We start from the raw sequence: 26,631 nt of genomic DNA, 5'->3' as shown, positions 1-26,631 counted from the left end.
CCCTCCTTCCCTGACGCTGAATACTGTAATCAGGCCTGGCTGTCCTGGTTTCTGGAAATACCCACGTGTGGGCAGTGGCTCAGGGCTGAAACAGGGGATGGATAGATGGGGGCCTCCAGGCAGCCCCAGACCCTCAGTGCAAAGACACCGAAATCCAGAGGTGTGGTCCATGCCTGTCTTCCTCTGGGGAAGGGAGAGCAGGAGGTTTATTGAGCAGTTGGGGAGAGGTGGGAATTCAGAGGGCATGGACGCAGGCCATCTCATCTCCCAGGTCCTCCTCATCGAAGCGGGAGAGGATGGACTCCTCATCACTATAAAGTGAGCTTGTCCCCTGTGCCAGCAAGTCACTGGCGGCACTGTCCATCTCATCCAGTGTCAAACGACACGCATCTGCAATCTCTTGCTTGGCCAGGGCCACGAAACGCGGGTCTCGGGCAAAGAGGCCCAGGCCCTCGGAGATGAGCACCTGGGGGCACAGATGGGATCAGTGTTGACAGAGGGCACAGCATGGAGACGAAGCAGCATGCACAGAGAGGTCAGTGTGAATAAATGATGTACCCATGAGGACACGCAGGCAAATTAGCGGGGGGCCGGTGGTGCACACATCATGCTGAGCAGAAGTCGCAAAGCAAAGGGATCACTACATGCACAAGACTGGGGAACCCTTGTCCCTCCTTCCCAAGCTCCCACCTCCTCCCCTTCTTCCGCATCCCTCTTGCCCACGCCCCTTCAGGACTCACAGCCTCCACCAGGCTGTCAGCACTGCCCCTTTTGCCATGGCTGGAGTCCGAGTGGGTTCCAGGCACGTGCAGACAGGTGATGGTGCGCAGTGGACCACTGGATTTGCCGAGGTATCCCTCCCCCGCTGCGCCCTCCTCCACCAATAACAGTGGGGCATATAGGAGCCGCCCCCGCTGAGGAGGGGTTGCCCAGGAACCCTGGACCAGAGTAAACATCATGGATGCAGTGATTTATCGGTGGGGTGTGAGGGTCTAGGACTCACTCCTGTGCCTACCTCTTACCCCTCAAACACAACTGGAGTTGAACTGAATGTGTGTAAATCAGACTTGAGTTTATTTAAGAGCATAGAAGACTGGGCTTAAATCTCAACTCTGCCACTTCCTAGCTGTGTGATCTTGGGTAAGCCTCTCTGGGCCTCAGTTTCCTCATCTGTAAACTCGGGCTAATAACAGTACCCCCCTCACAGGTACAGTGAGGATTGTGTGAATTCCTATGTGCCCCGTTCTTCAGAAGGGCCTGACATGTAGTATGTTTGATAAATTCAGCCTAGGCTGCCCCGCCCCCTCCCTCGCCTCACCTGCACCCTGCTGGGCCCTGAGTTGCGCCCACGATGATAGGTGCCTGGGATAGGTAAATCTTCACAACTGCCCTGGCGCCGCAGACACTGGATGGTGAAGGATGGCTTCCGACCTGGGGGTGGGGAGAACACGGGGGGCAAAGAGGAATGTCAGTGCTTCCCAGCTCTCTACCCTTGGGGGCCCCTAGGACCCATACCCGCTCTCACCTGCAGGCGTGGGGGGCAGCAGACGGCGGCGTGGTACGTGGTGCCCATCCACATATCTCTGGGGTCTGTGAGGTGGCAAAAGGATGGGGCGCGGGGGAGTCCCCGCCTGTTCATCTAGGTAGGAGAGCCTGTGCAGGAGGGAGGGCTGGGGTGAGCTCAGGCCCGGGCATGAGCGATGGGGTGCCATCATTCCTGCCCTCCCGCACATGGCTCATGGGCTCATCCTACGTGTCGTGGCCAGAGTACTGGCTGGGGACTTCCTCTTCCTCATCTTGCTTCTCCTGGCCTTTGGTTTCCTTGGGCTGAGAACTTTCTTCTTCTGGAATGGTGAAAATGAGAACCCCAGAGCCTCTCCTGGGGAAAGTAAGGCAAGTTAGGCAGACCAGATCCCCCCAATATGTGGCCCTGGGCTGCTGGTTCTCTCTTGTTCCATGCCCCATCTCCTACAGAAACACTGGGCTTTTATTTTTTTCTTTTATTGGGGAAATTTCTGCTGTCATCATTTTAAAGTGGATATGGCCTTTTTTTTTTTTTATTTTTTTTATTTTTTTTTGTGAGGAAGATCAGCCCTGAGCTAACATCTATGCTAATCCTCCTCTTTTTGCTGAGGAAGACCGGCCCTGAGCTAACATCTATTGCCAATCCTCCTCCTTTTTTTTTTCCCCCAAAGCCCCAGTAGATAGTTGCATGTCATAGTTGCACATCCTTCTAGTTGCTGTATGTGGGATGCGGCCTCAGCATGGCCGGAGAAGCCGTGTGTCGGTGCGTGCCTGGGATCCGAACCCAGGCCGCCAGTAGCGGAGCGCGCGCACTTAACCGCTAAGCCACGGGGCCAGCCCTGGCCTTTTTTTTTTTTTTTTTTTTGTGAGGAGGACCAGCCCTGAGCTAACATCGAATGCCAATCCTCCTCTTTTTTGCTGAGAAAGACTGGCCCTAGGCTAACATCCACACCCATCTTCCGCTACTTTATGTGGGACGCCGCCACAGCATGGCTTAACAAGCGGTCCGTCGGTGCCCGCCCGGGATCCGAACCAGCGAACCCCGGGCCGCCACAGTGGAGCATGCGCACTTAACCACTTGCGCCACCGGGCCTGGCCTTTCTTTTTTTTTTTTTTTTTTTAAAGATTTTATTTATTTTATTTTTCCCCCCAAAGCCCCAGTGGATAGTTGCGTGTCGTAACTGCACATCCTTCTAGCTGCTGCATGTGGGACTCGGCCCCAGGATGAACGGAGAAGTGGTGCCTTGATGCGCACCCGGGATCCGAACCCGGGCCACCAGCATCGCAGCGCGCGCACTTAACCACCAAGCCACAGGGCCGGCCCGTGGCCTTTCTTTTAATAGAAGAAAATTAAATTTGTCAATTTTCTCATTGGGAGGACCTAACATTTCAAAAAAATCAAAGTTGGTCTGTTGAAGAGACAGCTTCAACATAAGAACTGGGGGTGTGATGGGGGGGTGAGGAGGAGGCTGTAAAAGCTAGGTGTGACCTCATTTCATCCTTCCATCATCCCCGGGTGGTAAGGTGTCATTATCATCGCCCTTTCACAGGCAAGGGAATTGAGGATCACAGAAAGTAAGTGACTAGCCCAAGGTCACTTAGCAAATAGCAGAGCCAGGATTTGAACTTAAATCCATTTACTTCCACATCATGTGCTTTTTGCCTTGAACCTTTGCATTACCTTTCTCACATGAATTTCTTATTATCCTCTATTCCTACCTGAGCCCTTGAATCCCCACCATCCTTCCCAAATTTCCACTCAGAAGCCCTCTTAGGCCCTCCTCCTATGCCCCCTGAATTACCCCAATGCTGTGGCTAGTCCCTGCCTTCCTTCACAGTCTTCCCCCAGACCCTTGACCATACCTGTGAGCGTGGGGTCCAGCCTGGGGCACACTGGACTGTCTGGAGTTGGGAGCCCCTGCATCGTCATCACTGGGCTCAAGGGAGAGTGAATCTGGAAGTCTGTCCCCAGCAGGCAGAGACACAGAAATTATGGAGCTCCGGCGAGATGGGGGCTGGGAGCCCATTGCGGCCTGTGGGAGTCACAGGACTGAGTGTTGCATCCATGTTATATCTAAGACATTTGGTCATATAGCGTGTCTCCAATGAGCTCCCCAGGGGCTGATTCTGAGTCTTGCCTTCCAACAGTGGATGGTAGGTACCAAATAAACATTTGTCTATTGTAGGGGGGCTTCTCCCCAGAGGCAATGTCGAAGTCCTTCAGGGGACTGAGGGAGTATTTTACAATCAAGAGTTCCTTGGGGAGTGAAAACTTGTCCTTACTTTGTACATTTGTGAGTCCTTCTCATCTTCCTCCTCCTCTCCCTCCTGTCCCTCTTCCTCCTCCTCCTCATCTGTATCACAGGTGAGGGCCTGCCGGATCTCAGGACCCAAGTCCTGTAGGCTCCTCAGACCAGCCTGGGAGGGGTGGAAAAATAAGGAAGCAGGACAGCTCAGTGTCTAAACGCCCCCATCCATGAGCCTGCTTCCCATGCAGGAGCCGGGGGTGGGGAAGGGGCTCCTCAGCCACCCCTGACCCTCTGTGGGTCCTGGGGCCTCAGTTTCCTCATCTGTGACATGGGTTCCATGAGATTAAGAGGGTGGTCAGCCTCAGCCACAGTGCTCCCAAATATCCCCACCCACCCCAGGCCCCACTCTGAAGACCTGAAGGGCAGAGGAAGTGCTTGGGGGGGCCTCAGTCCCTAGTAGCCCCTTTTCTTTCCTCCGCCGGAATTTGCGGAAATAGTCCTGGATCAGAAATGTGGCGTAGAACTTGCCCACGGTGACCTCTTCCTCTGGGGGCAAGTGAGAGGAGGCAAGGTCACACAGGGGTCTTCTGTTTCCCCCACCCTACCCACGGAATGGACTCCCCTTTGCCCCTCCCCTTCAGCCAGTGCTGGTTTTGTGGTGATGAGAGCAATCATCTGACATTCAGAGGCGGGCTCAAGGAATTGGGGTGGGGCTGGCTCACCGTCAGCAGGGGGGATGACCTCATCTAGCAGCTTCTGCTTCATCCGCTTCCAGATCTTTTTGATGACAATCCGCAGCTCCTGATTGGCTTGCTCCAGGTTCCCTGCATCGGGAGAGGATGTGGGCCATGAACCAATAGGACGAGCCCTTCACAGCCATTCCCTCACCGTTGGAGGGGGCTTCACAAGCTTTTATGGCAGCCACACACCGCCCCCATTGAACAGATGGGAAAACAGGCCTGGAGAAGCCAAAGTCACCCATTTTGAGATTCAGAGCTATGAGTGGGGTCCGTGACTCAAAGAGTTTGCTCCCTGTACCCTCCCCAGGGTCACTCCCACTCCTGCCCCTTCCCCATCCCTCCCACACACCTTCTGTCTTGATCTTCAGGGATGTCCGAACCAGGGCAAAGAGTGTGGCGTTGAATGTCACCGTCCCATCTGAGTTGAGGGGCATATTCATCGCCACAAGTCTCTGTGCACACCAGGGACATGGAACCCACTTTGAGCTAATACCAGGGATGCAGGCACGAATGCCGGGGGGCAGAAACCTTGGAGGATGCAACCAAACACTCGCTCCCCACCCAAGGCAGGGTCCCTGCCCATCCCTGCTGTGTGGTGGACAGCCCTCTCAGAGGCAGGGGGTAGGGTGGGCAGGTGCACAGACCTTACAGGCCACTCGGTGTGGGCACAGCTTCCCGAATCCCAGTGGGGGCTGGATGCGTCTCAACAGGGCAACAACATCCAGGTGCTTGATGTGGCCCCTGGGGCAGGTGGGGGTGGGTGGGAGGCACCACTGGATTGGAGAAACCCCCTCTAGCCCTTTCTCAAGGCCCCACCACCTCATCACTACCTCCTCCCACCAACACCCCAGAGCCTGCCAGGGCAGTTGGGGTGGAGGGAGGCAGAGGACAGGGGCAGTGGGAACCTTGGGGGCATCTACTGACTGGGTAATGAGAGGCATTGGTCAGAGGTTTGGGGGCTGAAGGACTGTGTGGGGCAGTGCACTGGCTCCTGGGATCCCAGGTATGGGGTTAGAGGGCATACTTGGCCCCAGGGTCATATTCAGACCAGATCCTCTTGAATTCATCGAGGTGATGGGGGCCCAGGATGGACCAATCTCTGGTTAGATAATCAAAGTTGTCCATGATCACAGCCACAAAGAGATTTATGATCTGTGGGCCAGTGAGTGGGGGTGGGGTGGTTAGATGAAGGGCAAAGCAAGGTGTGGGGGGTTGGTGGGAGGCTGAGGTAAGCTCATATGGTCACTGGGTTGTGAGCCCCTGGGTTGACCTTGTTGCCAAGCCAGCCCTTTCACCCACTCTGAAGATCTGGGCTACCCACCTCATCCCTGAACCCCTCAGGGCCAGCCCCCATGTCAGTGGTGGTGGTTGTGGGTAAATGATCCTCACCAGGAAGGCACAGAGCATGAAGAAGCTGATAAAATAGGCGATGGCAAAATTGCTGCCACAGGTAAACTCCTCGCCAGGGCTGAAGTCAGACTCAGGGTCACAGCGACTTCCGGGAAGGCTGGCAAGCATTATCTCCTGCCATGCCTCACCAGTGGCACACCTGAGGATCACACATGGGTGCCATCCTGGAGAGGAGGCTATGAAGTCATAGCAAGTGGTGTTGTGGGGGCTGGAGGGGTGAGGAGATGATCCGCTTCTTGCCAGGAGCTACATCTGGCACAGATAGCATTTCAATATTTTTAAAAGCTGGTGTGGCCACGTTGATGACAGTCATGTTTGCATTTTACAGATGAGGCACTGAGGCCTAAGAAGGGGATACATCTTACAGCCAGGAAAAGGATGTCTGAGGCTAGAATATTCTAAAAGGCTCTTCAGATCACAGCCAGAAAAGGTCTCAGGCAATATGGAGCCTCATACTACCCTGTTATTTCCACAGCTCAGGCAGTCTGAGGCCCAGAGAGGGTGTGTGCGCACCCGAAGGCGTGTGGGGGACCGAAGTGGCAGGGAAGGGGGTAGATGTCACCTGAACAGAAGCAGCACAGCCTGTGGAAAGGTCTGGAAGTTGTTGTTTCGGTTGATCTGTGTGCCATCCTGAAGAGCCACCTTGCCGAACATCTGGGACACACAGAGGCTGTGTCAGAGGGGTGAACCCGTGCTCCCATAGGTTCCCACCCATTTCACAACTCCTAATACCCAAAGGATCCTCACAACCCTGACGAGCAGGCACTGCTGATCCCATTTCACAGATGTGTGGACTGACTCAGGGTTATCCAGCTTCTCTGTCTGTTTTTCCACCCACCACCTCTACTGTGGGGCTATTCCTACCTAATCCCCCTCAGCAGAGGAGTTCCTGAGGGATGCTCCCTAGGCTCCCCACTTGCCTGCATCCCAATGACTGCGTAAATGAAGAATATCATCGCGATGAGAAGAGCCACATAGGGCAAGGCCTATGGGGGTGGAGAGGAGGACAGATACTCAGATCCAGGCAGAGAACTATAATCCCCAGAAAGCACTGCTGCCTCAAGCCTGGGCCTACTGAGAGATGTGGTCCCTCCCCAAAGTGCTTATGACTACCAGTGTCTCCCAAATGTGGACACAGTATTAAATACAATAGAGTAAGGTCAGTAAGGCCAAGGCATGTTGGGAATTGAGGGCCTAGAAAAGAGAGAAAACTGGAAATGGTAAATTGCAGATAAGTGTGGCATGCTGGGAGATGTAGTTCTGGGAGTGGTAAAAGGGCAAGCTGAGAGGTGTGAGGTGGGGGCAACAGGTAGTCAAAGGGAGGGGGAGTTACCTGGAAGGACTTGATGAATGTCCAGAGCAATGTGCGGATCCCTTCACCCTTACTGAGAAGCTTGACCAGCCGCATGACTCGGAAGAGGCGAAAGAAGGTGATGGAAATGCGAGAACTGTCCTCAGAGCTCTGGGGTTGGGAGTGCGGTGGGTATGCTCAGTTTACATTTGCCCCACCCACCTTTCTGTCTCATGCCATGGCCCTCCCAGCCCCCAAATTCCTCAGAACTCAGGCCCCAGGGTGGTCAGGGAGCATTTCTAAGGACGCTCAGGAAAAAAGGAAAGGAGGGTGGGTGTGGAAGTAAGCAGAGAATCCCTGTTGTGAGGTGGGAGCTACCTCGCCAAGGTGGCCACCATTCTGGAGGGAGGTATGGCCAAGACAGATGTAACAGAGGAGATGATGAGATCACAGGCCCAAGTGAACAAGGGGATAAATGATGGAGCAGATATAGGAGATAATGGATGGTAGAGTCATTATGCAAGGGACAATGGGGATGGTTATGTGGTAGTGGATCAAGATGGTTGTGGGAAAAGTTGGTAATGAGGGTAGAAGGGAAAAGAGAGGGTTCAGCAGATGATAGAGGAGAGATATTGGAGCCAATGGAGAAAGTGATGGAGCCAGTGGTTTCGTGGAGTTGATGGAGACGAGAGAACCGATGGAGGACCCAATGGAGAAGCCAGTGATGGAGATATGGAAGCAGCAGCGTTGTCAGTCGAGGTGACAGAACCATGTAGTACCCAGTGGAGGAGATGATGGAGCCAACAGTGCAGTCAGTGGTGATGACAGAGCCACGAAAGGCCCAGTGTCGGAGACAATGGAGTCAGTGGAGGAAATGGAGCCAACGAAGGAGTCAGAAGAGATGATGGAGCCAAAGCAGGAGTTGGTGGAGATGATGGAGCCAATGGAGAAGGATGTAAAGCCAATGAAGGAAATAATAGAAATAACAGGAGAGTCATTTTAGGAGGTGCTGGAGCCAGAGGAAGGGTTGCAAATGGAATAAGGAAGCTGGTTGAGAGGGACTTTGGCTGAACCCAAGAGGGACTCAGAAGAGATAGAGCTAGAATGAGGAGTACTGAGTCTCCAGGACTGGGGTGGATGTGAGTGGGAGCCATCCAGCAATGTGAAAGAATGCCCTGGGGTTGAGGTGGGGAAAGGTTGGTAGGGGGAGAGTGGGTTAGTGGAGAGGCCAGTCCTCACGTTGACTTCAGTGACGGCAATGTCCACTATGCTGCCCACAACAATAAGAGCATCAAACGTGTTCCAGGCGTCGGTAAAGTAATGCTGTAGGCAGAAGGAAAGCAGTGCCCTGTCTTCTCAGAGCTAGCAAGCTAGGGTAGGGGGCCAGTAGTGGTAGGGGGCATTGAGGAGGCAGGGTCTGGCTTGGACCACATGATGGGCCTGCATCTGGATCCCTCAGACTCCCTAGTCTCATGACTCCCTGGCTTCTGCCCCCCTGAAAGCTCTGCAATGAGCTCCGCCTCAAGGAATTAACCCACTGTGGGTGGATCTAGGGCTCGGGGGCACCTTGGGTTTGAAGGCGATGATTTTGAGCACCATCTCAACAGTGAAGAGGCCAGTGAAGACCATGTTGAGGATGTCCATGGCGTAGTTGAAGGGAGCAGTCTGCTCATAGTGCTGGGGAAGGAAATCAGATGTGGGACAGAGCTTAAGGCAGAGAATACCCCCTGCCCCCGCCACTCCCAACCAAATATTCTCTGGCTTGGACTGAGGTGAGTCTGGGGATGTGGTAGCACTAAGGGTCGGCCAAACCTCGCACACTGTCTGCTTCCCATTTTGCTTATTGGAAATCCCAGCTCTTGATCTCCTAGTTTTCCTTGCAGCTAGTTCTGACTAATGAGACAGAAACATAAACCTACTGCTGTCTGAGTGGCTTCTGTGGAAAATATTTTTGCTTTCCAATAAAAAGCTCAGATGAGGAGAGCCCCCTGGTGCAACCTTCCTTCCTTTTTCCTGCCTTGAATGTGTGTGTTTTAATTGCAGTAACACTGGTTTGTAACATTATATAAATTTCGGGTATACATCATTATATTTCAATTTCTGTGTAGATTACATCATGTCCACCACCCAAAGATTAATTACAATCCATCACCATACACATGTGCCTAATCACTCCTTTCACCCTCCTCCCTCCCCACTTCCCCTCTGGTAACCCCCAATCCAATCTCTTTCTCTATGTGTTTGTTTGTTGTTGTTTTTATCTTCTATTTATGAACGATGAATGTGGTTTTGATGCCTGGAGCTGTGGCAGCCATCTTGTGACCATGAAGCAACAATCATGAGAACAAAAGCCAATTAGCCAAGAATATTGAAGCAGATAGAAGATAGAGCCTGGGTCCCTGATGAGCAATGAGCAAACAGCCTGTGTCTACACTTCCTGTTATGTGAGGTAACTGCCATATTTCATTGACTCCAGGATGCCCATCTTTTCTCATTTTAGAATCTCTAAAATTGGGGTGCATTTCACCATCAATGGCAACTTGCAGTTGCCATATGCCATTTTTTTCACATTCTTACATCTCTGAAATCAGGATGCAACTTACAATTATTGGCCTTAGATTTGAAGAAATCCTGGCAAATATCTTTATAGCTTAAGTCCCTGTCAGTCGGGGGGGGTGGGTTGCTACTTGCAACCTAAATAATTCCTAATGCTTCCCAAGGGATTGTGTGGGCAGAAAAGGGTCAGGTGTCTGGAAGAGATTAGAGTGGGAATCTCAGACCTGCATGGCTAGAGCGACTGTGTTGAGCAGGATGAGCAGGAACATGAGATACTCGAAGGCAGCAGAGTTCACAGTGGCCCACACACGATACTGATGTGGGTTCTTGGGGATGTAGCGACGGAGTGGCTGGGCTTTGAGGGCGTACTCCACACACTGGCGCTGCATATGGGTGTAGGGCATGAGTGAGAAGTGGGGTCCCAAGGCAAGGATGTGGGGGGTTACCATGGATTGGGGTCAGAGGTCACCTGATTCTTGTCCAGCTCACAGTTTTGGTACTCCTGCTCGCCCTGGGCACGGAAGGTGATGATGACAAAGCCTACAAAGATGTTCATCATGAAGAATGCAATGATGATGATGTAGACAATGAAGAACACTGAGATCTCCACGCGGTAATTATAGATGGGGCCCTTGTCCTCTGCATGTGCATCGATGGCCTTGTATAGTAGCCTGGGGAGCAGGTGGGGGCAGGTGAAGGGATATCCCAGCCCCCTCAGACCTGCCCCCAAACACCTTATCACAAGACACCTCAGAATCTCCTGCTTGGCATCTCAAAGACCCTCAAATCCCCTGACCTAATCACCTGAGACCTCCATACATACCTCAAGAGACTCCCACCAGGCCATCCAAGACACCCAAATCCCCTGTCCCAGCCCACCAGAGACCCAGAGATCACCATACAGCCCTCCAAAGAATCCCCATCCAGGCTCTCCAAGACCACCAAATCCCTTAAGTTCCAACAGACTCCCAAATCCCCTTCTCCAGCTACCTGGAGATCCCCATGCAGCTCCCCAGAACTCTCCTACAAGCCCCCAAAGATCTCTAAATCTCCTGTCCCATCAACTTGAATTCCTTGCTCCATCCTCCCCGAAGATCTTCAACCAGTACCCCAAAGACTTGTGCAGCTCTCTGGAAACCCCTGAATCTCCAGCTCCATCTCCTCTGAGACTCCTGCCCAGTCCCCCCAGAACTCTACCTGGTCTCCGCTAAATTCTACCCAGTCCTCTCTTGACTTCCACTTAGTCCCTCAGAGACCTCTACCCAATACTTGGAGATCTCCCAGGTCCCCAAAGCACCCCTATCTAACTTCTGGGAGACCCCCCACCCAGTCCTCTGATATGCCCACCAGTCCTCAGAAAACTCTATTCAGTCTCAAGACACCTTTATCACATCCCAGGATACCCTCCCGCCCATCCCCAGGAGATCCCAAGCTAATCCCCTAGAGACTCCTGCCCAGTCCCCTGCCCATCCCTGGGGCCCTGCCCCTCACGCAGGCCAGCCTTCGAAGGTAGAGACGGTGAACAGGGCCATCATGGCTGAAAGGACATTGTCAAAGTTGAAATCGCTGTTGACCCAGAGCCGTTCCTGGACCAGGGGCCGTGACACATCTCCATCTGGGTAGACCAGGAAGGAGCCCCTGTGGATGTTGCAGACAGGCTGGGTGGGTGAAGAGGGGTGGGGAGCTGTGGAAAGGGGACTGGGACTGCCTCCAGCATGGAGGCAGCAGGGCATAGTGGTGGAGCTGGATAGCCAGGGTTCAAATCCTACCCCTCCACTTATTGGTTGGGTGACTTGGGCATTTAATCTCTCTGTGCTTCAGTTTTCCCCATCTAGGAAATAAGGGTAATAACAGAACCTATTTCCTGGCTTGTTACATGGATTAATTAAGTCAGTCAATGAGAATCGCGTCTGGCACATAGTTGGTACCATATATATTAGCTATCATCACCATTATCATTGCCACCCAGGAAAAAGTAATACTAATAATGGCCAACAATTATCAGCACTAAGTGTATGCCAGGCACTATGCTAGGCTTTCATGTAGTACCTTTACATTGTAGTACACTCTCCATGTAGTAACTTATTTACTCCTCACAGCAACCTTGTGTGAGTCACACTTTTTTTTGTGAGGAAGACTAGCCCTGAGCTGACATCTGTTGCCAATCCTGTCTTTGCTGAGGAAGACTGGCCCTGGGCTAACATCTGTGCCCATCTTCCCCTACTTTATACGTGGAACTCCTGCCACAGCATGGCTTGATAAGTGGTGCGTAGGTCCGTCCCTGGGATCTGAACCCGTGAACCCTGGGCCACCAAAGCAGAGCACAAGAACTTAACCACTAAGCCATCAGGCCGGCCCCTAGCCACACTTCTTTTTTTTTGAGGAAGATTGGCCCTGCGCTGACATCTGTTGCCAATCTTCCTCTTTTTTCTTTTTTCTCTCCAAAGCCCCAGTACATAGTTGTGTAGCATAGTCGTTGAGTTGGAGCTCTTCTATGTGGGATGCCACCTCAGCATGGCTTGATGAGCGGTGAGCAGGACTGCGCCCAGGATCTGAACCAGTGAACCCTGGGCCGCCGAAGTGGAACACGTGAACTTAATCACTACACCACCGGGCTGGCCTCCAGCCACACTTTTTTTAATTCCTATTTTTCTGTTGAGGAAAATGGGACTAGGCAAGGTTAAGAAATGTACCCAAGTCTCATGAGATGGATTTGAACCAGGAGTGTCTGACTTCAAAGCCCACACTTTTAACCACTACCCTCCACAGGAGTCTCAAGATGAAAACAGGTACTGAGCAGTGGGCGGTGGGGAGGGGGCTGGGGATTGCTGGGGGATCCGGAGTGGAATGTAGGCAGCTCTGGGGGATGTGGAGAGGGGTGTTGGGGAGGTACTTGGGGGCCTCTTAGGGTTTGGTGAGATCTGAGGGCCTTTGCAGTTCTTGGGAGATTTCTGGGGGTGAATCTTGGGGCCTTGGGGAGTTCTGGGCATCTTGGGGGCCCTGATAAAATCTGGGGCATCTCTGCAGTTCTTGGGAGGAAGCTCTGGGGTTTTAGGGGCCTTGGTGAGAATTAGGGGTCTCTATGGCCTTTGGGAGGGGTCCTGCACTCCGTGGAGAGCAGGGTCTCAGGCACTTACTTGCATTCCTGGGGGGTGTGTTTGGCCTCATCAGTGCAACTGTAGAATTTCCCCTGCAGGAAGGCTATTTGTTAAGCGAGTTGACCCTTTACCCCCGACTTTGACTCATGCCTGGGCCTCCCTCCAGTGTTTCCTCCTACCTTGAAGAGCTGCACGCCAATGCAGGCAAACATGAATTGCAGGAGTGTGGTCACGATCATGATATTCCCAATGGTCCGGATGGCCACGAACACACACTGCACCACATGCTGCGGGAACCCACAAATATGGTTAATGGACACCACAGGCCACGGCGGTCACGGGGCAGGGACTCTGGGTGTGGATGGAGCTCAGGGACTTGGGCTGGGGACATGTGGTCGTGGGTCAGGGATGTGTGGTCAGGGACATGTGGTCAAGGGGCCGTGATAGGGGCCAGGGATGTGTGGGCACCAGCCAGGAATAACTGTTTGCCAGGCAGGGATATGGGGCCACATGTCAGGGACTCGGACCAGAGAAAAGTGGCCATTGGTAAGGGATATGTGGTCATTTGTAAGGAACATGGATCAGGCCACATGGCCAGTGGCCAAGGACATGTGGTTACATGTCGGGTCCGGGCTGTGTGGTCAAGCATCAGCACAAACGGTCAGTCTGATTGGTGATCCTGGCCCCAGGGGCGGGACAGGGCTGGGGTCCTGTGGGCTTGGGTGGGGAAGAGTGGGGTTACCTTGAGTCCCTTGGCCCTGTTGATGGCTCGGAGGGGACGCAGTACTCGGAGTACTCTCAGAATCTTTACCACCGAGATGGCGCTGGAGCTGGGGAGGAGGCAGTTCTCAGGCCCTGGCCTGGGCCTGGCTTTGGTTCTGGGAGGAATGGGGTGGGCAGAGGGTCACTCACTGGATGCCAAAGGAGATGAGGGACACGCTGACCACCAGCAGATCCAACAGATTGAACCAGTTACGGCAGAAGGAGCCACGGTGCAGGAAGGCCCCAAACACCGTCATCTGAGGGGTAGGAGGACATCAGTCTAGACCCCAGATCTGGGGATAGAGAGGGGAGCTGGGGATGAAAACAGGGGAGGTGGGCTGTGAGGGTGGGTGGGGAGTGGGTTGGGGCAACTGGAGGAACGACTAGGGGCCCATTAGTCACCTTTAGCAGAATCTCCACAGTGAAAATGGAGGTGAAAGCATAATCGAAGTACCCCAGAATCTGGAGGGCGAGAAAGAGGGGGAGCCACTGAGTCATGGTGGAAGGGGATCCTGGGTGTGTGTGTGTGTGTGTGCACATGCGTGTGTACCTCTCTGTAAGTTTTGCTGTCCCTCCTTCCCTTCTTCCCTCCCTCTCTCTCTGTCTCCCTCTTTCATCACCATCAGGGACTTCTCTACAAGCCACAAGGCTTGGCCATCAGGAAGACTAGGGTTCAAATCTGGGCTTGTCTGCCTCTACCCAGCTACGTGGCTGCCCTCAGCCTGCCCAACTTCTCTGAGTGCAGTTTCCTCCTCAAATCCTGCTGCCCTCCATGGCGCTTCCTCAAGTGTGGTGCATACACAGGAAAGGCTGGCCCTGCAGCAACTGCCATTATTACTCCTCTCTCTCTGCCCAGCCAGGGCTCTTCTCCCTCTTTCCACCCTGGCCTGGGCTTGTGCCCAGTAGGACACCCCTGGGAGTGTCCCCCCAGTTCCCAGCCACCAGCCAAAGGCTCACATGGTTGCGGAAGGAGTGGGCTCGGATGGGGTCCTCAGCGGCCAGGGACACACTGCTGAGGATGATGAACACCAGGATAAGATTGGTGAAGACATGATGGTGGATGAGGGCATGGCAGGCCTTCCTCAGCCTGGGGAGTAGGGAATGGGCCACAGTCAGAACCCAGCACCACAGAGTTGATTGGGGGAGTCCGAGGGATACAGCTCAGGCCCTGTTGCATCAGGCCATGCACCCGGTAGTCTTGGCTGCTCCCTGGCCCTCCACCTGCCCCAGCCCCTCCTGCCTTGGCCCCCGCCCACTCCCAGCACTCACGAGTTGGTTTGGCTGAGGCAAAAGAAGGCACTGCCCTCAGGGATGGGTACCACCTTCTCCTTGGGTACAACTTCCTGCAGGAGTTCCACACGCCCTGCACCCCCTTCCTCCTGTTCCTCTTCCTCCTCCTCCTCCTCCTCTTCCTCCATGTCTGGCACCAGAAGAAGATCAAAAGAGAGAGCATTAATTGAGAAAGTGTATGTAAAGCATTTAGAACAGTTCCTGTCACACAGTATATTCTTCCCATCTCCCTGCTAGAATGTCGGCTCCTCAGGGAAGGGCTTTTAGTCTGTTTGTTCACTGTTGTGTCCCCAGCACTTCTAGAACAGTGCCTGGGACAGAATAGGAGCTCAGGAAATGCTTGTTGAATGAATATCACCATCCTCTCCATTATATACACACCGTCTTATAATAAAGGCTCTGAGAAGTTCTGCAGTAAAACAAAACGTGTTTCTCTTCCTTAATCGCAACATCCCAAATGTTGCTGGCCACACACCAAGCCCATTATTTTCAAGATGATTTCAGGAAAGGCTGCTCCCCAGAGAAGAGGGTCTCAGGGGTCAAGGGCTCTGCCTGGGTGCTGTCCCTAAGGTCCCACACCTCCTCCACCTGGCCCTGCCCACTTACCTGCTCCTTCATTGTTTGCACCCTCCTCTTCCTCATTCTCTCCACCAGGCACCTGGGGACAGGAAGATGGGGGTCATCGATGGCGGGGGAGACACCAGGGGATGGACACAGGGGAGGCACGGAAGGGATGCAATAATGAAGGAATTAATAGAGGATGGAGGTTAAAGACAAACACACACAGACAGGTATTGGTGGTAGTGGGAGATATAGACAGTCCCCAGGCTTCTAACTCACCAACTCTCCATTCTCCTGTGGGGGGTTCTCCTCAGTGCTCTTCTCCCTGTGTGAGGAAATGGGGAGTGATTGCTAAGGATTGCGGCAGATGAGCAAGGCTGAGGAGGGCATTGCAGTCAGAACAGACTTTTCTTAGAACCTCCCTGCTTCTGCCCTCGTCTCCGCTGTCTGTTCTTCCCACAGCAGCCAGGGGGACCCTGTTAAATCCTAAGTCTGGCACATCCTTTCTCTGCTCACACCCCTCCCATGGCTCCCACTCACTCAGAGCGAAGACCAAAGTCCTCACTGTGGCCCAGAATGCCTGCCTCAATCTGGCCCCTTATTCTGCCCATTTGAGCTCACCTCCTACCACTCTTCTCCTTGCTCACTCCACTCCATGGTGTCTCCATGGTGTTTTTTTGAATGTGCTAAGAATATTATCACCTCAGGACTTTTACATTTGCTGTCCCCTTGCCTTCAATACTCTTCCCCCAGATATTTGCATGGCTCACTCCCCCACTTCATTCAGGTCTCTGTTCAACTGTCACCCCCTGGTAGATGCCTTCCTTGATGACCCTCACTCGAATAGCAATCTTCATTTCTTTCGATTCTTTTATTCTTTCTTTTTCTTCATTACATATCACTAGCATATGTTAGTTAAATTAATTATATATTCATTTGTTTGTGTTTTGCTTGCCTTCCCCAACTAGAATGTCTATCTTGACCCCTGCTGTCTCCTCAGTGTCTAGAACAGGGCCTGGTGCAAAGTAGGTGCTCAACAAACGCATGTCAAGTGAATGAAGACTGGCAGGTTGGATCTGGGGCTAGGGATTGCTAGGGTGACCGAGGCATCTCTGGTGCCATGGGATGTGTGTGAGGGGTCCCAGTCAGGCATTCCAGGGAGATATTGTCTTGAGGGCAGAGCCAGATCTTACCTGCCCTTGTGCTTTTCAGAGCCTGTATCTCCGCTGGCTAGATTGTCCACAGCAATGGCGAGAAACACGTTTAACAGGATGTCTGGGGTGAGCTCAGGCTGCAAAGGATGGAGAAGCAGCCTGCCTGTGGACCACTTAGGTCCCCCTATCCACTCCCCACCCTGCCACCATCCAGCCCCCCAAGGCTCTGAGGATACAGTTGCCACAGATGAAGAGGATGATGAAATAGACGCACACCAGCATCCCTGGGAAGAAAGGGCCACCGTAGGCCATGATACCGTCATACATGACCACGTTCCAGTCCTCGCCCGTCAGGATCTGGAGGTGGGAGGTCACGGTGAAGCTCTGGGGACTCTCCCCCTACCCTAGGGTCCTCTCAACCCACTCATCCCGTGATATCCAGGCCCCACCTGAAAGACAGTGAGGAGGGCCTGAGGGAAGGTGTCAAAGGTGCTTCGCTTGGTGTGGGTCTGGTCAAAGTTGAACTTGCCCCCAAACAGCTGCATGCCAAGCAGGGAGAAGATGATGATAAAGAGGAAGAGGAGAAGCAGCAAGGATGCGATGGATTTCATTGAATTGAGTAGGGACGCCACCAAATTGCTCAGAGATGCCCAGTGCCTGCAGCAGAGATGGAGAGGGCAGGGTTGACATGTCCAGTGGTGAGTCAGGAGCCAGGGCAGGGCTCCAGGTTGGGATGCAACGGGGCAGGCTGGGTTAAAATGAGCTTTGGTGTCAGGGTTGGAAGTGATTTTGGAGTTGGGGTGAGGTGAGAATAAGAAATGAGGGGAAGGTTGAGTTTGGGGTTAGGGTTGGCATCAGGGGTGTAATGGGAGATGAGGTTAGGATAGAGGTTATATAGAAGTTGGTGAAGCTAGAATTGAGTTTCAGATTGGGACTGGGACTGGGTTTGGAGTTAGGGATTGGGGAATATTGGGAGTTGTAGATGACTGAATTGGGGATAAGGTTGTGGTTGAAGGTTGGAACAGAGGAAGGGATGGGGATGTGACTGGGGCTGGGGCTGAGGCTGGGAATGGGGTTGTGGTTGGAGATAGGCTAATGGTTAGGAGTTAGGGATGTAGGGGTTGTGGTTAGTGATGGGGATGGGGCTGCAAGTTAGGGATGAGATTGGAGATGGGGTTGGGCTTGGGATTGGGTGTTGGGGCTGTAAATGAGCTTGTGGATGATGAGTGGTTGGGGGTTGAGGTTAGAGATGGTGTAATGACTGGGGGTTGGGGATGGGGTTTGGGTTGGGAATGAGTATGGAGTTGAGTTCAAAGATTGAGGTTGAGGAAGGGAATGGAAATGGAGTAGACATCCTCCCCAATGGACTTTAATCTCCATGAAGGCAGGAACTTGTGTCTGCTTTGATTCCTTGGTGTTTCCCTAGGGCCTGGGAGGGTGCCTGGCACACAGTAGGCATTCAATGGATATTTGCTAAATGAAAGGTGATACAGATTAAGCTATAATTGAAGCTGGGATGTGGGCTGTTGGGGCTGTGTTTGGGGGTCCCAGTCGCCCCCCCACACACACCTGGTGACCTTAAAGATCCTGAGGAGGCGCACACATCGGAGCACCGAGATGCCCAGGGGCTGCATGGCGCCCACCTCCACCAGAGTGGTCTCCAGGATGCCCCCACAAACCACGAAGCAGTCAAAGCGGTTGAAGAAGGAGGAGACGTAGGTAGAGGGGCCTAGACCGTACAACTTGAGAAGCATCTCCACCGTGAACAGACAAAGCAACACTTTGTTGGCATACTCTGTGGGGAGAGGGGTAGAGGTGACTGGGCTAGCCAGTTTCTGTGGTGACATGTGAGGAGGTAGGGACTATGGGGCGGTCTGGGGTAGCTGGTATTGCACCAGGCACAGGCTGATGGTGGGGTTAGGGTTAGGGATTGGAGTGAGCTTGTAGGTCAGAGTGGGCGAGGTTTTGAGGGGCTTAGAGCTGGGGTGAGGGACAGAGTTGGTGTGGGGGCCTCAGTCAGCCTCTGAGTCCAGAAGAACTCCAATTCAATGGTAGAGTTAGAGTCTGGAGTTTAGTTGGGACTGGGGCTGGTTTGAGGGTTGGGGTTAGAAGTGTGCTCAGAATTCAGGTTGGGGTTAAGGTTAAAATGAATAATATTAGGAGCTAACACTTATCAAGTGTTAGCTTTATTTGGGCCAGGCAATGTTATAAGCACTTTTCACTTTAACTCATTTAATCTTCCCAACCACCCCATGAAGTGGATACTATTACTACCACCATCTTGTAGATGGGGAAATTGAGGCATGAGGGGGTTAACTTGTCCAGACAGTGTGGTGTTAAGAGCCTGGGCTCTGGAATCAGGCTGCCTGGGTTTGCCACTCACTAGCTGAGTCCTGGGATTAGTCACTTAACTCTTCAGTACCTTGGTGCTCAGTACTCTGTGCTTTAGTACTTAATTCACAGAAAGTTGAGGTGAAGAGAAGTTGAGTTAGTACGCGTAAAGCGCTGAGAACAGCTTGACGCACACAACGAGCACTACAGAAGCATAAGCTACAAGGTGGGATGGGACAGGCTAAGGCTTATGCATTTATTTGGGTGGGAAGGCAGCGTCTGGGGGTCTGAGGCACCCTAGAAATCTTGGATTTGGGTTTCAGGGGTGGAGGGAATTGGGGGCTGGGGAAAAGGGCTGGCAGGCGGAGGGGCGCACCCTGGGTCTGGGTGAGCCATATGGGCTGCCCGTGGTGCTCTGAGGCGATGGTCAGCGTGTTGAGGAAGACGAGCAGCAGCACGGCCCAGTAGCAGGCGTTGGACTTGACAGCCCGCCGGCAGCGCGCCCGTAGGCCCCGGTTGGCTTGGCGGAGGCGGCGACTAGGGTGCGAAGGGGGAGCCCACTGGCTGAGATTGCCTACCTAAGCCTGCCTTGGGGGGCTCAGGTGGGGGAGCCCGGCGGTCATGGGGGCCTTGGAGGTGGGGCTCACAAAATCATGGGGTCCAGGTGTCACATAATTTTCCCAACTCACCAGACCCTGGTTTTCATGATCTTGTTTCTGGAAAAGAGAGGGATGGGAGGTTGGCGTCAAAAGGGGCTGAAGGGCAGTCAGTGGCTGGGGTCGGAGGTCAGTGGCTGAAGTCAAAGTTTGAGGCTAAAGTCAGGACTGGAGTCAGGCTCTGGACTGGGTTCTGCACTGGGTCAGGGGTCAAGGGCTGGGAGTCCTTACAGGCAAAGTGTACAGCTGGCCAGAGCCCCCTCCTCCTCTTCCTCATTGCCTGGGGTCTCTGCCATCGAGCCGGTATCACTGGCTGGGAGGCTGGCTGTGGACAGGGTGGGAATAGAGGTCAGTGCATGAAGACCCCAGAGTTCCACCCTTGGCTTTTCTCCTCTGCCTACCCATCCCGCCTCCCTCCTCCACCTGGCTGGACCCACCGTGGCTGCTGGTGGAGTGTGTGGAGCGGGTGGAGTGACTGAACCAGCGCAGACGTCCTCGTCTCCTATTGGTCAGCTCTGCCAGTTGCGGCCCTGCATGGACAGGGAGGACAGTTGGGGAGCATGGCCTGGGGCAGGTTAGGGTGTGTGGGGAGCGTTATTCGGAGTCTTTGTTCTGGGTACAGTCCAGGAAGGGTATCTGAGTCTGGGTCTGGGTTCTATGTCCTAGGCCATAACTGGGGGCTGGGCCTAGAGTTGTTGCGGGTTGGGGCTGGGTCTCAGGAGAGCAGCCCACATCTGAGGCATGCAGGGAGCGGGGAATGGGCCAGACTGGGGTTGCCTACGATGGCCGGCCAGGCCCTCTTCAACCACAGAACCATCAGCTGAGGGGTCTTCGATGTCCAGCTCCTCCGCCTGTGTGATCCAGTCCAGGTAGCCCCGCAGGTCCTCCTCCAACTGCTGCTTCTCCCGCAGCTTCTGGAAGTCCCCTCTGGCTTTTGCCTTCTCCCTCTCCTTGGAGAACTCCCTGAGGGAGGAGGGTAGAGGGCTAGGTGGGGGAACCACCCTGGCTCCCTCGTCTGCATCATTCCAGCTGCACTGGCCTCCCTGCTGTTCTTTGAGTATGCCAAGCACATTCTAGCTTTGGAGCCTTTGCACTGGCTGTTCCCTTTCCTTGGAACACTTTTTCCTCAGATATCCACATGGCTCACTCCCTCATCTCTTTCACATTTTTACTCAGTTAACACCTTCTCAAGGAGGCCAGTCCTGACTGTCCCTATTTATAACTGCAAGATCTCGCCATTCCTATCTTTATCCTTCCTTTCTTTCCATAGAACATATTCCATAAAACACTACATATATATGTGTGTGCATGTGTATGTACACACACACATACACTTATTTATTCTGTATGTTGCTATTGTCTGTCTCTCCCCACCAGAATGTTGTATCCAGGAAGGCAGGGATTTTTGTCTCTTGTTCCATTCCTAAAATGGCGCCTTGGTAGACGCTTAGTGTTGATTGAATGAATGAAAGGGTATTTCAGATGGGTTTTGAAGGATGCCTAGGAGTTTGCCAGAAACAAAAAAAAAGGGACAGGCCTGAGGGGCAGGATGAGGTGGGTGTCTAGGCTCCTCACCCACTCAGGACGCCGAGTACAAGGTTGAGGACGAAAAAGGATCCAAAGATGACAAGACTCACGAAATATAGCCAGGGAAGCTCATACCCCATGGCATCCTGCATCTGGGGAGAGAGAGGGAATGCATCTCTCAGGGTACGCAGACATTCCCATCTGAGCTCAGGGAGGAAAGGCAGGTGTAGCCACCTCACTGTGTGCCCACCGTTCACCTCACCCAGTAGAGGACGTCAGTCCAGCCTTCCATGGTGACACACTGGAAGACCGTCAGCATGGCAAAGAAGAAGTTGTCGAAGTTGGTGATGCCTCCATTGGGCCCTGCCCAGCGCCCACGGCACTCAGTCTGGTTCAGTGTGCAGGCACGCCCCGCGCCCGAAGACGCACAGGGCGATGGGTCCTCCTCCGCTTCCACGTCTGCGGGAAGACTGGAGCTCTGGGCTCCGAAACACACCCACCCACAGTCGCTGCCACCCTGGAGCCCCGCCCACCTGGAAAGTTCGACTCAGGGTTCTAGATTTTTCTAAATCAAGGGCATCCCTTAGTCCCTGACTCTGTTGGGTCGTGATTCTGAACCACTGGGAAGCTGAGTCCCAGCCACAGGGATCAGAGGAGTGGGACTGTAAATCTCGGAGCAGAGTCTTGTAAAGAGCAGTGAAGCACGATTCTGGGGGTGGAGTCTTGTGAATTTGAGAGGGTCTCTTGAAAAAAGGGTGGGGGCAAGGCTTGGGCTGGGGTCTGGATGAAGGGCCGGAGTATATGGGGCCAGTCCTGGAGGACGGAGTCTTAAGCGCCCAGCAGGGCCTTGGCCTGTGGGTGGAGTCTCGTGATAGGGCGGAGCTATTAGCAAGGGGGGCGATTGTAGCCCGGGATGGAGGGCAGAGCTTGAATATAGGGGTAGGGCTTGTTTATCCGGGGGTGGAGCTTGAACCTGGGGGCAGAGTCTTGTGAATTTGAGTGGGCTTCCTTGAGAACAGGGTGGGGCCTAGGAGCCAATGGAGGGAGAGTGTCCTGTCCCTGGAGGGGTGGGATGACTGACCAGATCCCAGGAAGTAGCACGTCTTGTGCATGCGTCCAAGGAACAGCTCAAGTCCGATGATGGCATAAATGATGATGACGAAGAGCACGAGCAGTGCAATGTGCAGCAGCGGCACCAGCGCCTTCATGATGGAATTAAGCACTATGTGCAGGCCTGTGGGGAGCGAGGGGCGAGCGAAGTAGGGGCGGGGTCATCTCACCCCCCCTCCCACTTCCCTCCCCCACCTCCAATCCCAGGGGCCGTGCCACTTACTTGGGACTCCAGACACCAGCCTCAGTGGCCGCAGCACCCGAAACGCCCGCAACGCCTTCACATCGAAGCCCCCAGGCTTCCCCCCGGTATGCGGAGCGTCCCCCGGCCGTCCGGGGCCCTGCTCTAGCAGCACACTGAACAGCCTGATGGGGGAGCACGGGACGAGGAGGCGGGGATCAGGCCTTGGGGCCCCCTCCTCCACCCCTCCCTTCTCCCTGGAAAAGCACAAGTCCCTGTAACTGGAAATGCAAATAGGTTTAAAATATGTTAATATTCCTGATTCTGGCTGCCCAATGGGGGCAGTCTGAAGCGGTTGCTTCCCTGAGCCCTGAATTCAGCAGACCCGGGGTGAGATGTTGAACTAGGGTGTGGGGATGTTTCCCGCAGAAACGCACCCGACCACGACGATGATGAAGTCGAGTAGGTTCCAGCCATTGCGGATGTAGGCGCTGGGATGGAGCACCAGCCCGTAGGCCACGATCTTGAGCACAGTCTCCACAGTGAAAATCACCAGGAATACATACTCCACCTGCTCCTGGGGGTGGAGCCGGGGGCAGGGCGGGAGATCGGGAAGTTATTTGGCAGTGGGGTTTGACGGGGGTGGGCGCCAGGCGAATGGGGTATAGTCGGACCGAGGGTGGGGCTGGGCAGGAGAGGGTCATCTGGGTCAGAGAGGGGCAGGGCCTGGCTGGGAGCAGGGCGGGGCTGGGCGAGCCTCACCAGGTTGTGGTTGGCAGTGTTGGAGTCATCTTCTGGGAAGGGGATGTAGACTCCCAGGGCCACGCAGTTGGCAAAGATGGTCAGCAGGATGAGGATGTCGAAGGGCCTCAGGTGGACACAGTCAAGGACCCAGGCAGAGTAGTCTCAGAACCTCCACATTCTCTTGGGGCCCTCCTCACCCAATGTTGACCCTTGACCCCAAAGTGACCAGCTCTGACATTCCTAACCCTTGCCCTGACCAAGGCCTTGACTTTGACCCCACTGGAAACCTTAGCCATCCTCAGCTCTTGTTGTGATTTAGTCCTTGACTCTTGATCCTCCCTGGTAACCTTCACCTTTCTCAACTCCCCCTTGAATCCAGTTCTTGACCCTTGATCCCTGGTGACCTCACCCTTCCTCCAGTCCAGCCCTGACCCAAACCTTGACTCTTGGTACCCTGGTGACCATCACCCTGGAACCCTGCCCTTGCCTTCCAGGATGCTTCCACTCCACAATGCTGATGCAGGACCGCCGCAGGGGGTTTGCCAGGGTGAGGCAGAAGAGCGCCCGGGGTGACCGCTGGGCACCGGCCACTGCCACTGTCTTGTGCTTACTGTGCTGAGTCCTTCGCTTAGGGGTCCCCAGATCCGATGCCCCGCCAGTTTCACCCCCTGATGCTGGAGGCTCAGGGCACAGCCCCCATTCAGGACCAGGGCCTGCCCCATTGGCTGGACTGGGCTCTGGGGTGGTGTCTGTGTGGAGAAACTGAGTCAGGGAGGGACAGGGTATTGGGGCAATCATGGCTGCCTTCTACCTGATCTCATCTCTCTGTCTGAGAGGAGAGAAGAGCACGTAAAATTAGGGAGAGTTGGGGGTACCTGAGTTAAGGATTGGGGGGTAAGAGTTGGTACTGGAATTGATTGGGGGTAGAATGAGAGTTTATAGGGAAGTGAGGGTGAAATTATGCTTCCAAGTGAAGTAGGGTTTGTGTTAGACTTGAGGGTAGAGTTTAAATTGGCATGGGGTAGGATTAAGTTTATAGCTGGAGGCAATTTTAGGGTTAAATTTGAGCGGTGGATTTTGGGTTGGGTTTAAATACAGGTGGGAGTGGAGTGTGCTTGAGATATGATTTAGGGTTAGGACTGGGTATTTGAATGAGCTGGGATTAGAATTAGGATCAAGGTTAGGGTTGAAGTTGAGTTTGGGTGGGATTTGAGTTTTGCATTGGGGTTTTCAGCTAAGGCCATTCCCATGGCCTTGTTTCAGCCTCCAGGGCCAGTAGGTTACCCTGGTTAAGATCCCCAGCTTTGGAGGAAACAAACTGAGTTTAAATACTTACTCTACCACTTGGTGGCTGTGTGTGGCCTTGAGCAAATTAGGTAAGCTCTCTGAGCCTCAATTTCCCTATCTGTATTAAGGGATGAGGAGTACCTATATTATAGCTGTTGTGAGGATTAAATGAATTCAGCATTCAGAAGAATGTCTGGCACATGGTATTATTCCCATTTTGCAGGTGAGGAAATTGATGCAAAGAGTTTAAGTGATTTGATGAAGAGGCTGAATTGGGAGTCAAACCCAGGCAGTCTGTGACTCCAAGCCCTCATGAACTACTACCACCATCAAGTGTGTGTTCTATCTCTACTTATTTATTTTTTCGGTCCTTAAAAATGGATCTGTGCTCTTTCTGGAAAGTCAGAGACCCACTCCCTAAGAGTACTGACATCCAGGGGTTGGGGTTGAGGTTAGGTGACCTGAGAGCTCACGGTAAGGTCTGTATCTACGTTGGGGTTTGGGCTCTAACAGGGGTTTGCCCTCTGGTTGGTAAGGTTTGTGTTAGGATTAAGCTTGGGGCTGGATTTGGAGTTGGAGTTGGGGTGGGCACTAGGATAAGGCTTGGGGCCAGGATTGGGGTTGTGTTTCAGTTGGGAACTAAGGCTGAGGGTGGGGCTGGGAGGCCACAGTGGACAGTGTCTGGGTCAGGCTTCGGTAGTGGTAAGGCTGTGTTTGAGGCTGGCTGGAATGGGAACAGGGTGATGTGGTTCTGGTCCCCCAGAGGCTCTCCGGCGTGGGGTCCTAGTGGGTGGTGGGCAGGTCAGAGGGGCTGAGGGTGGAGCAGAGCCCAGGCTTGCTCCAAGGGTCTGTAGGGGTGGAAGGCTGCTCTCACCTTTCCCGCCTTCAGATGCCGACATCCTCCTTTCGAGGTTGAAGAGCCATCTGCACACAGCCCCCCTCTCTTCCCCCAGCTTTGGAGGGATTAAGGTCACAGGGTGGGGCCATAACAGGGTCGGATGGGAGGGTGATCGGGGGCAAAGATGGGACATTTGTGGGCCAGAGCCTGGCAACCGAAAAGGCACTGATTTTTAAAAAATGTTTGTACAAAATATATACCAGCACCAAACAGTCAGATACTATAATAAGAAAAATGATATAATTTCCCAACAGTATCTGAAATTTGAAATACATAGGAATAGATCTAACATATGTGCAAGATCTCCATGGAAAAAATTATCAAGTGATTAAAGAAGACCTAAATAAATGGAGAGATATATTAAATTTATTAATTGAAATAGTCAATATTGTGAAGATGTCAATTCTTCCTAAAGTAATCTAGTGATTCAATACAGTCCCAAACAAAATCTCAAAAGATTTTTCCTTGGAATTTGACAAACTGATTCTAAAATGTATATCAATGTACAAGGGACCTAGAAAAGCCAAGATATTTTGAAAAAGAATAAGAGGAGAGAACTTGCCGCATCAGATATCAAGGTTTGTTATAAGGCTACAGTAATTAAGAACAGAGTTCAGAAACTGAGCCCCACATATATGTACACGTGATTTATGACAAATGTGGCACTACTGAGCAATGAAGACAGAGTGGTCTTTTTAATGAATGGTGGTTAAATGAGTGTTTACTATGTAATTATTCTTTGGAGTTTACACATATGTATAACATTAAAATAAAGCATTTATTGAATGCCTGAATACTAGTAACTACAAGTTACATAGTGCTTTTTTACTGTATTATGTGTCAGGCACATAGTACAACGTGTTTTACATGAATTAATCCTGTTTTAATCCTAGGAAGCAGGTACTATTAATAGTCTCATTTTATAGGTGAGGAAACTAAGACGCAGGGAAGTTACGTAACCTGCCCACGGCTGCACATTTAGCAATTTGAGTTAAAGACTTGAGCTAAAGAGCTGAGACTCAACCCTAGCCGCTTTGTGCTAAAGCCCTTGCCCTTAACTTGCACTTAACTTGTACGCTTTTGCAATCTAGAAGACGAATGCCGCCTTAAATGAATGAGTCAAGCCACTCTCCAACCCTCCTCTTCCCCCTAATGCACGCACACACACGCACGCATACGCACGCGCGTGCGCGCCTTATACCCCTTTGCCCACTTAGAAGAGCCCACTGGACTGCAGGCGGAAGAACTACAACTCCCAGCAG

General features: G+C 53.0%; 1 protein-coding gene across 1 annotated transcript; it reads right to left on the bottom strand.

Annotated features, from left to right (window-relative positions):
- Positions 1-36: 36 nt before the first annotated feature.
- On the bottom strand, positions 37-25,370 carry CACNA1F (calcium voltage-gated channel subunit alpha1 F). Its single transcript, XM_087426437.1, has 47 exons — positions 25,346-25,370; positions 23,684-23,933; positions 23,203-23,308; positions 22,878-23,017; positions 22,483-22,625; positions 22,231-22,383; positions 21,412-21,608; positions 21,198-21,301; positions 20,437-20,585; positions 20,060-20,152; positions 19,854-19,947; positions 19,656-19,682; positions 19,343-19,503; positions 18,205-18,430; positions 17,085-17,292; positions 16,872-16,992; positions 16,675-16,756; positions 15,761-15,806; positions 15,527-15,578; positions 14,900-15,050; positions 14,588-14,717; positions 14,033-14,092; positions 13,781-13,887; positions 13,611-13,698; positions 13,048-13,155; positions 12,908-12,960; positions 11,262-11,408; positions 10,240-10,441; positions 9,995-10,153; positions 8,781-8,891; positions 8,454-8,537; positions 7,257-7,385; positions 6,844-6,909; positions 6,486-6,577; positions 5,903-6,062; positions 5,538-5,665; positions 5,158-5,254; positions 4,863-4,965; positions 4,496-4,597; positions 4,189-4,319; positions 3,808-3,942; positions 3,388-3,557; positions 1,754-1,879; positions 1,526-1,653; positions 1,319-1,431; positions 741-938; positions 37-466 (listed from the first exon to the last, which is right to left on the bottom strand). The coding sequence occupies exons 1-47, from the start codon at positions 25,368-25,370 to the stop codon at positions 236-238; spliced, it is 5,886 nt and encodes a 1,961-aa protein (XP_087282563.1). The 3' UTR covers positions 37-235.
- Positions 25,371-26,631: the final 1,261 nt, after the last annotated feature.

Source organism: Ceratotherium simum, chromosome X, assembly GCF_057802395.1.
Source record: "Ceratotherium simum simum isolate JZ-2026a chromosome X, ASM5780239v1, whole genome shotgun sequence".
NCBI classification, from domain to species: Eukaryota; Metazoa; Chordata; class Mammalia; order Perissodactyla; family Rhinocerotidae; genus Ceratotherium; species Ceratotherium simum.
Note: the sequence above shows the minus strand (reverse complement) of the source record. Positions and strands in the feature narration are given on the sequence as shown.

Excerpts from the sequence above, each read along its gene's own strand:
- CACNA1F (XM_087426437.1), bottom strand. The coding sequence starts at position 25,370 with ATGTCGGCATCTGAAGGCGGGAAAG. Across the intron at positions 21,302-21,411 it reads GGACTGACGTCCTCTACTGG|ATGCAGGATGCCATGGGGTA; the intron begins GTGAGGTGAACG and ends CTCTCTCCCCAG. Across the intron at positions 13,699-13,780 it reads CTCATCTCCTTTGGCATCCA|CTCCAGCGCCATCTCGGTGG; the intron begins GTGAGTGACCCT and ends CCTCCTCCCCAG.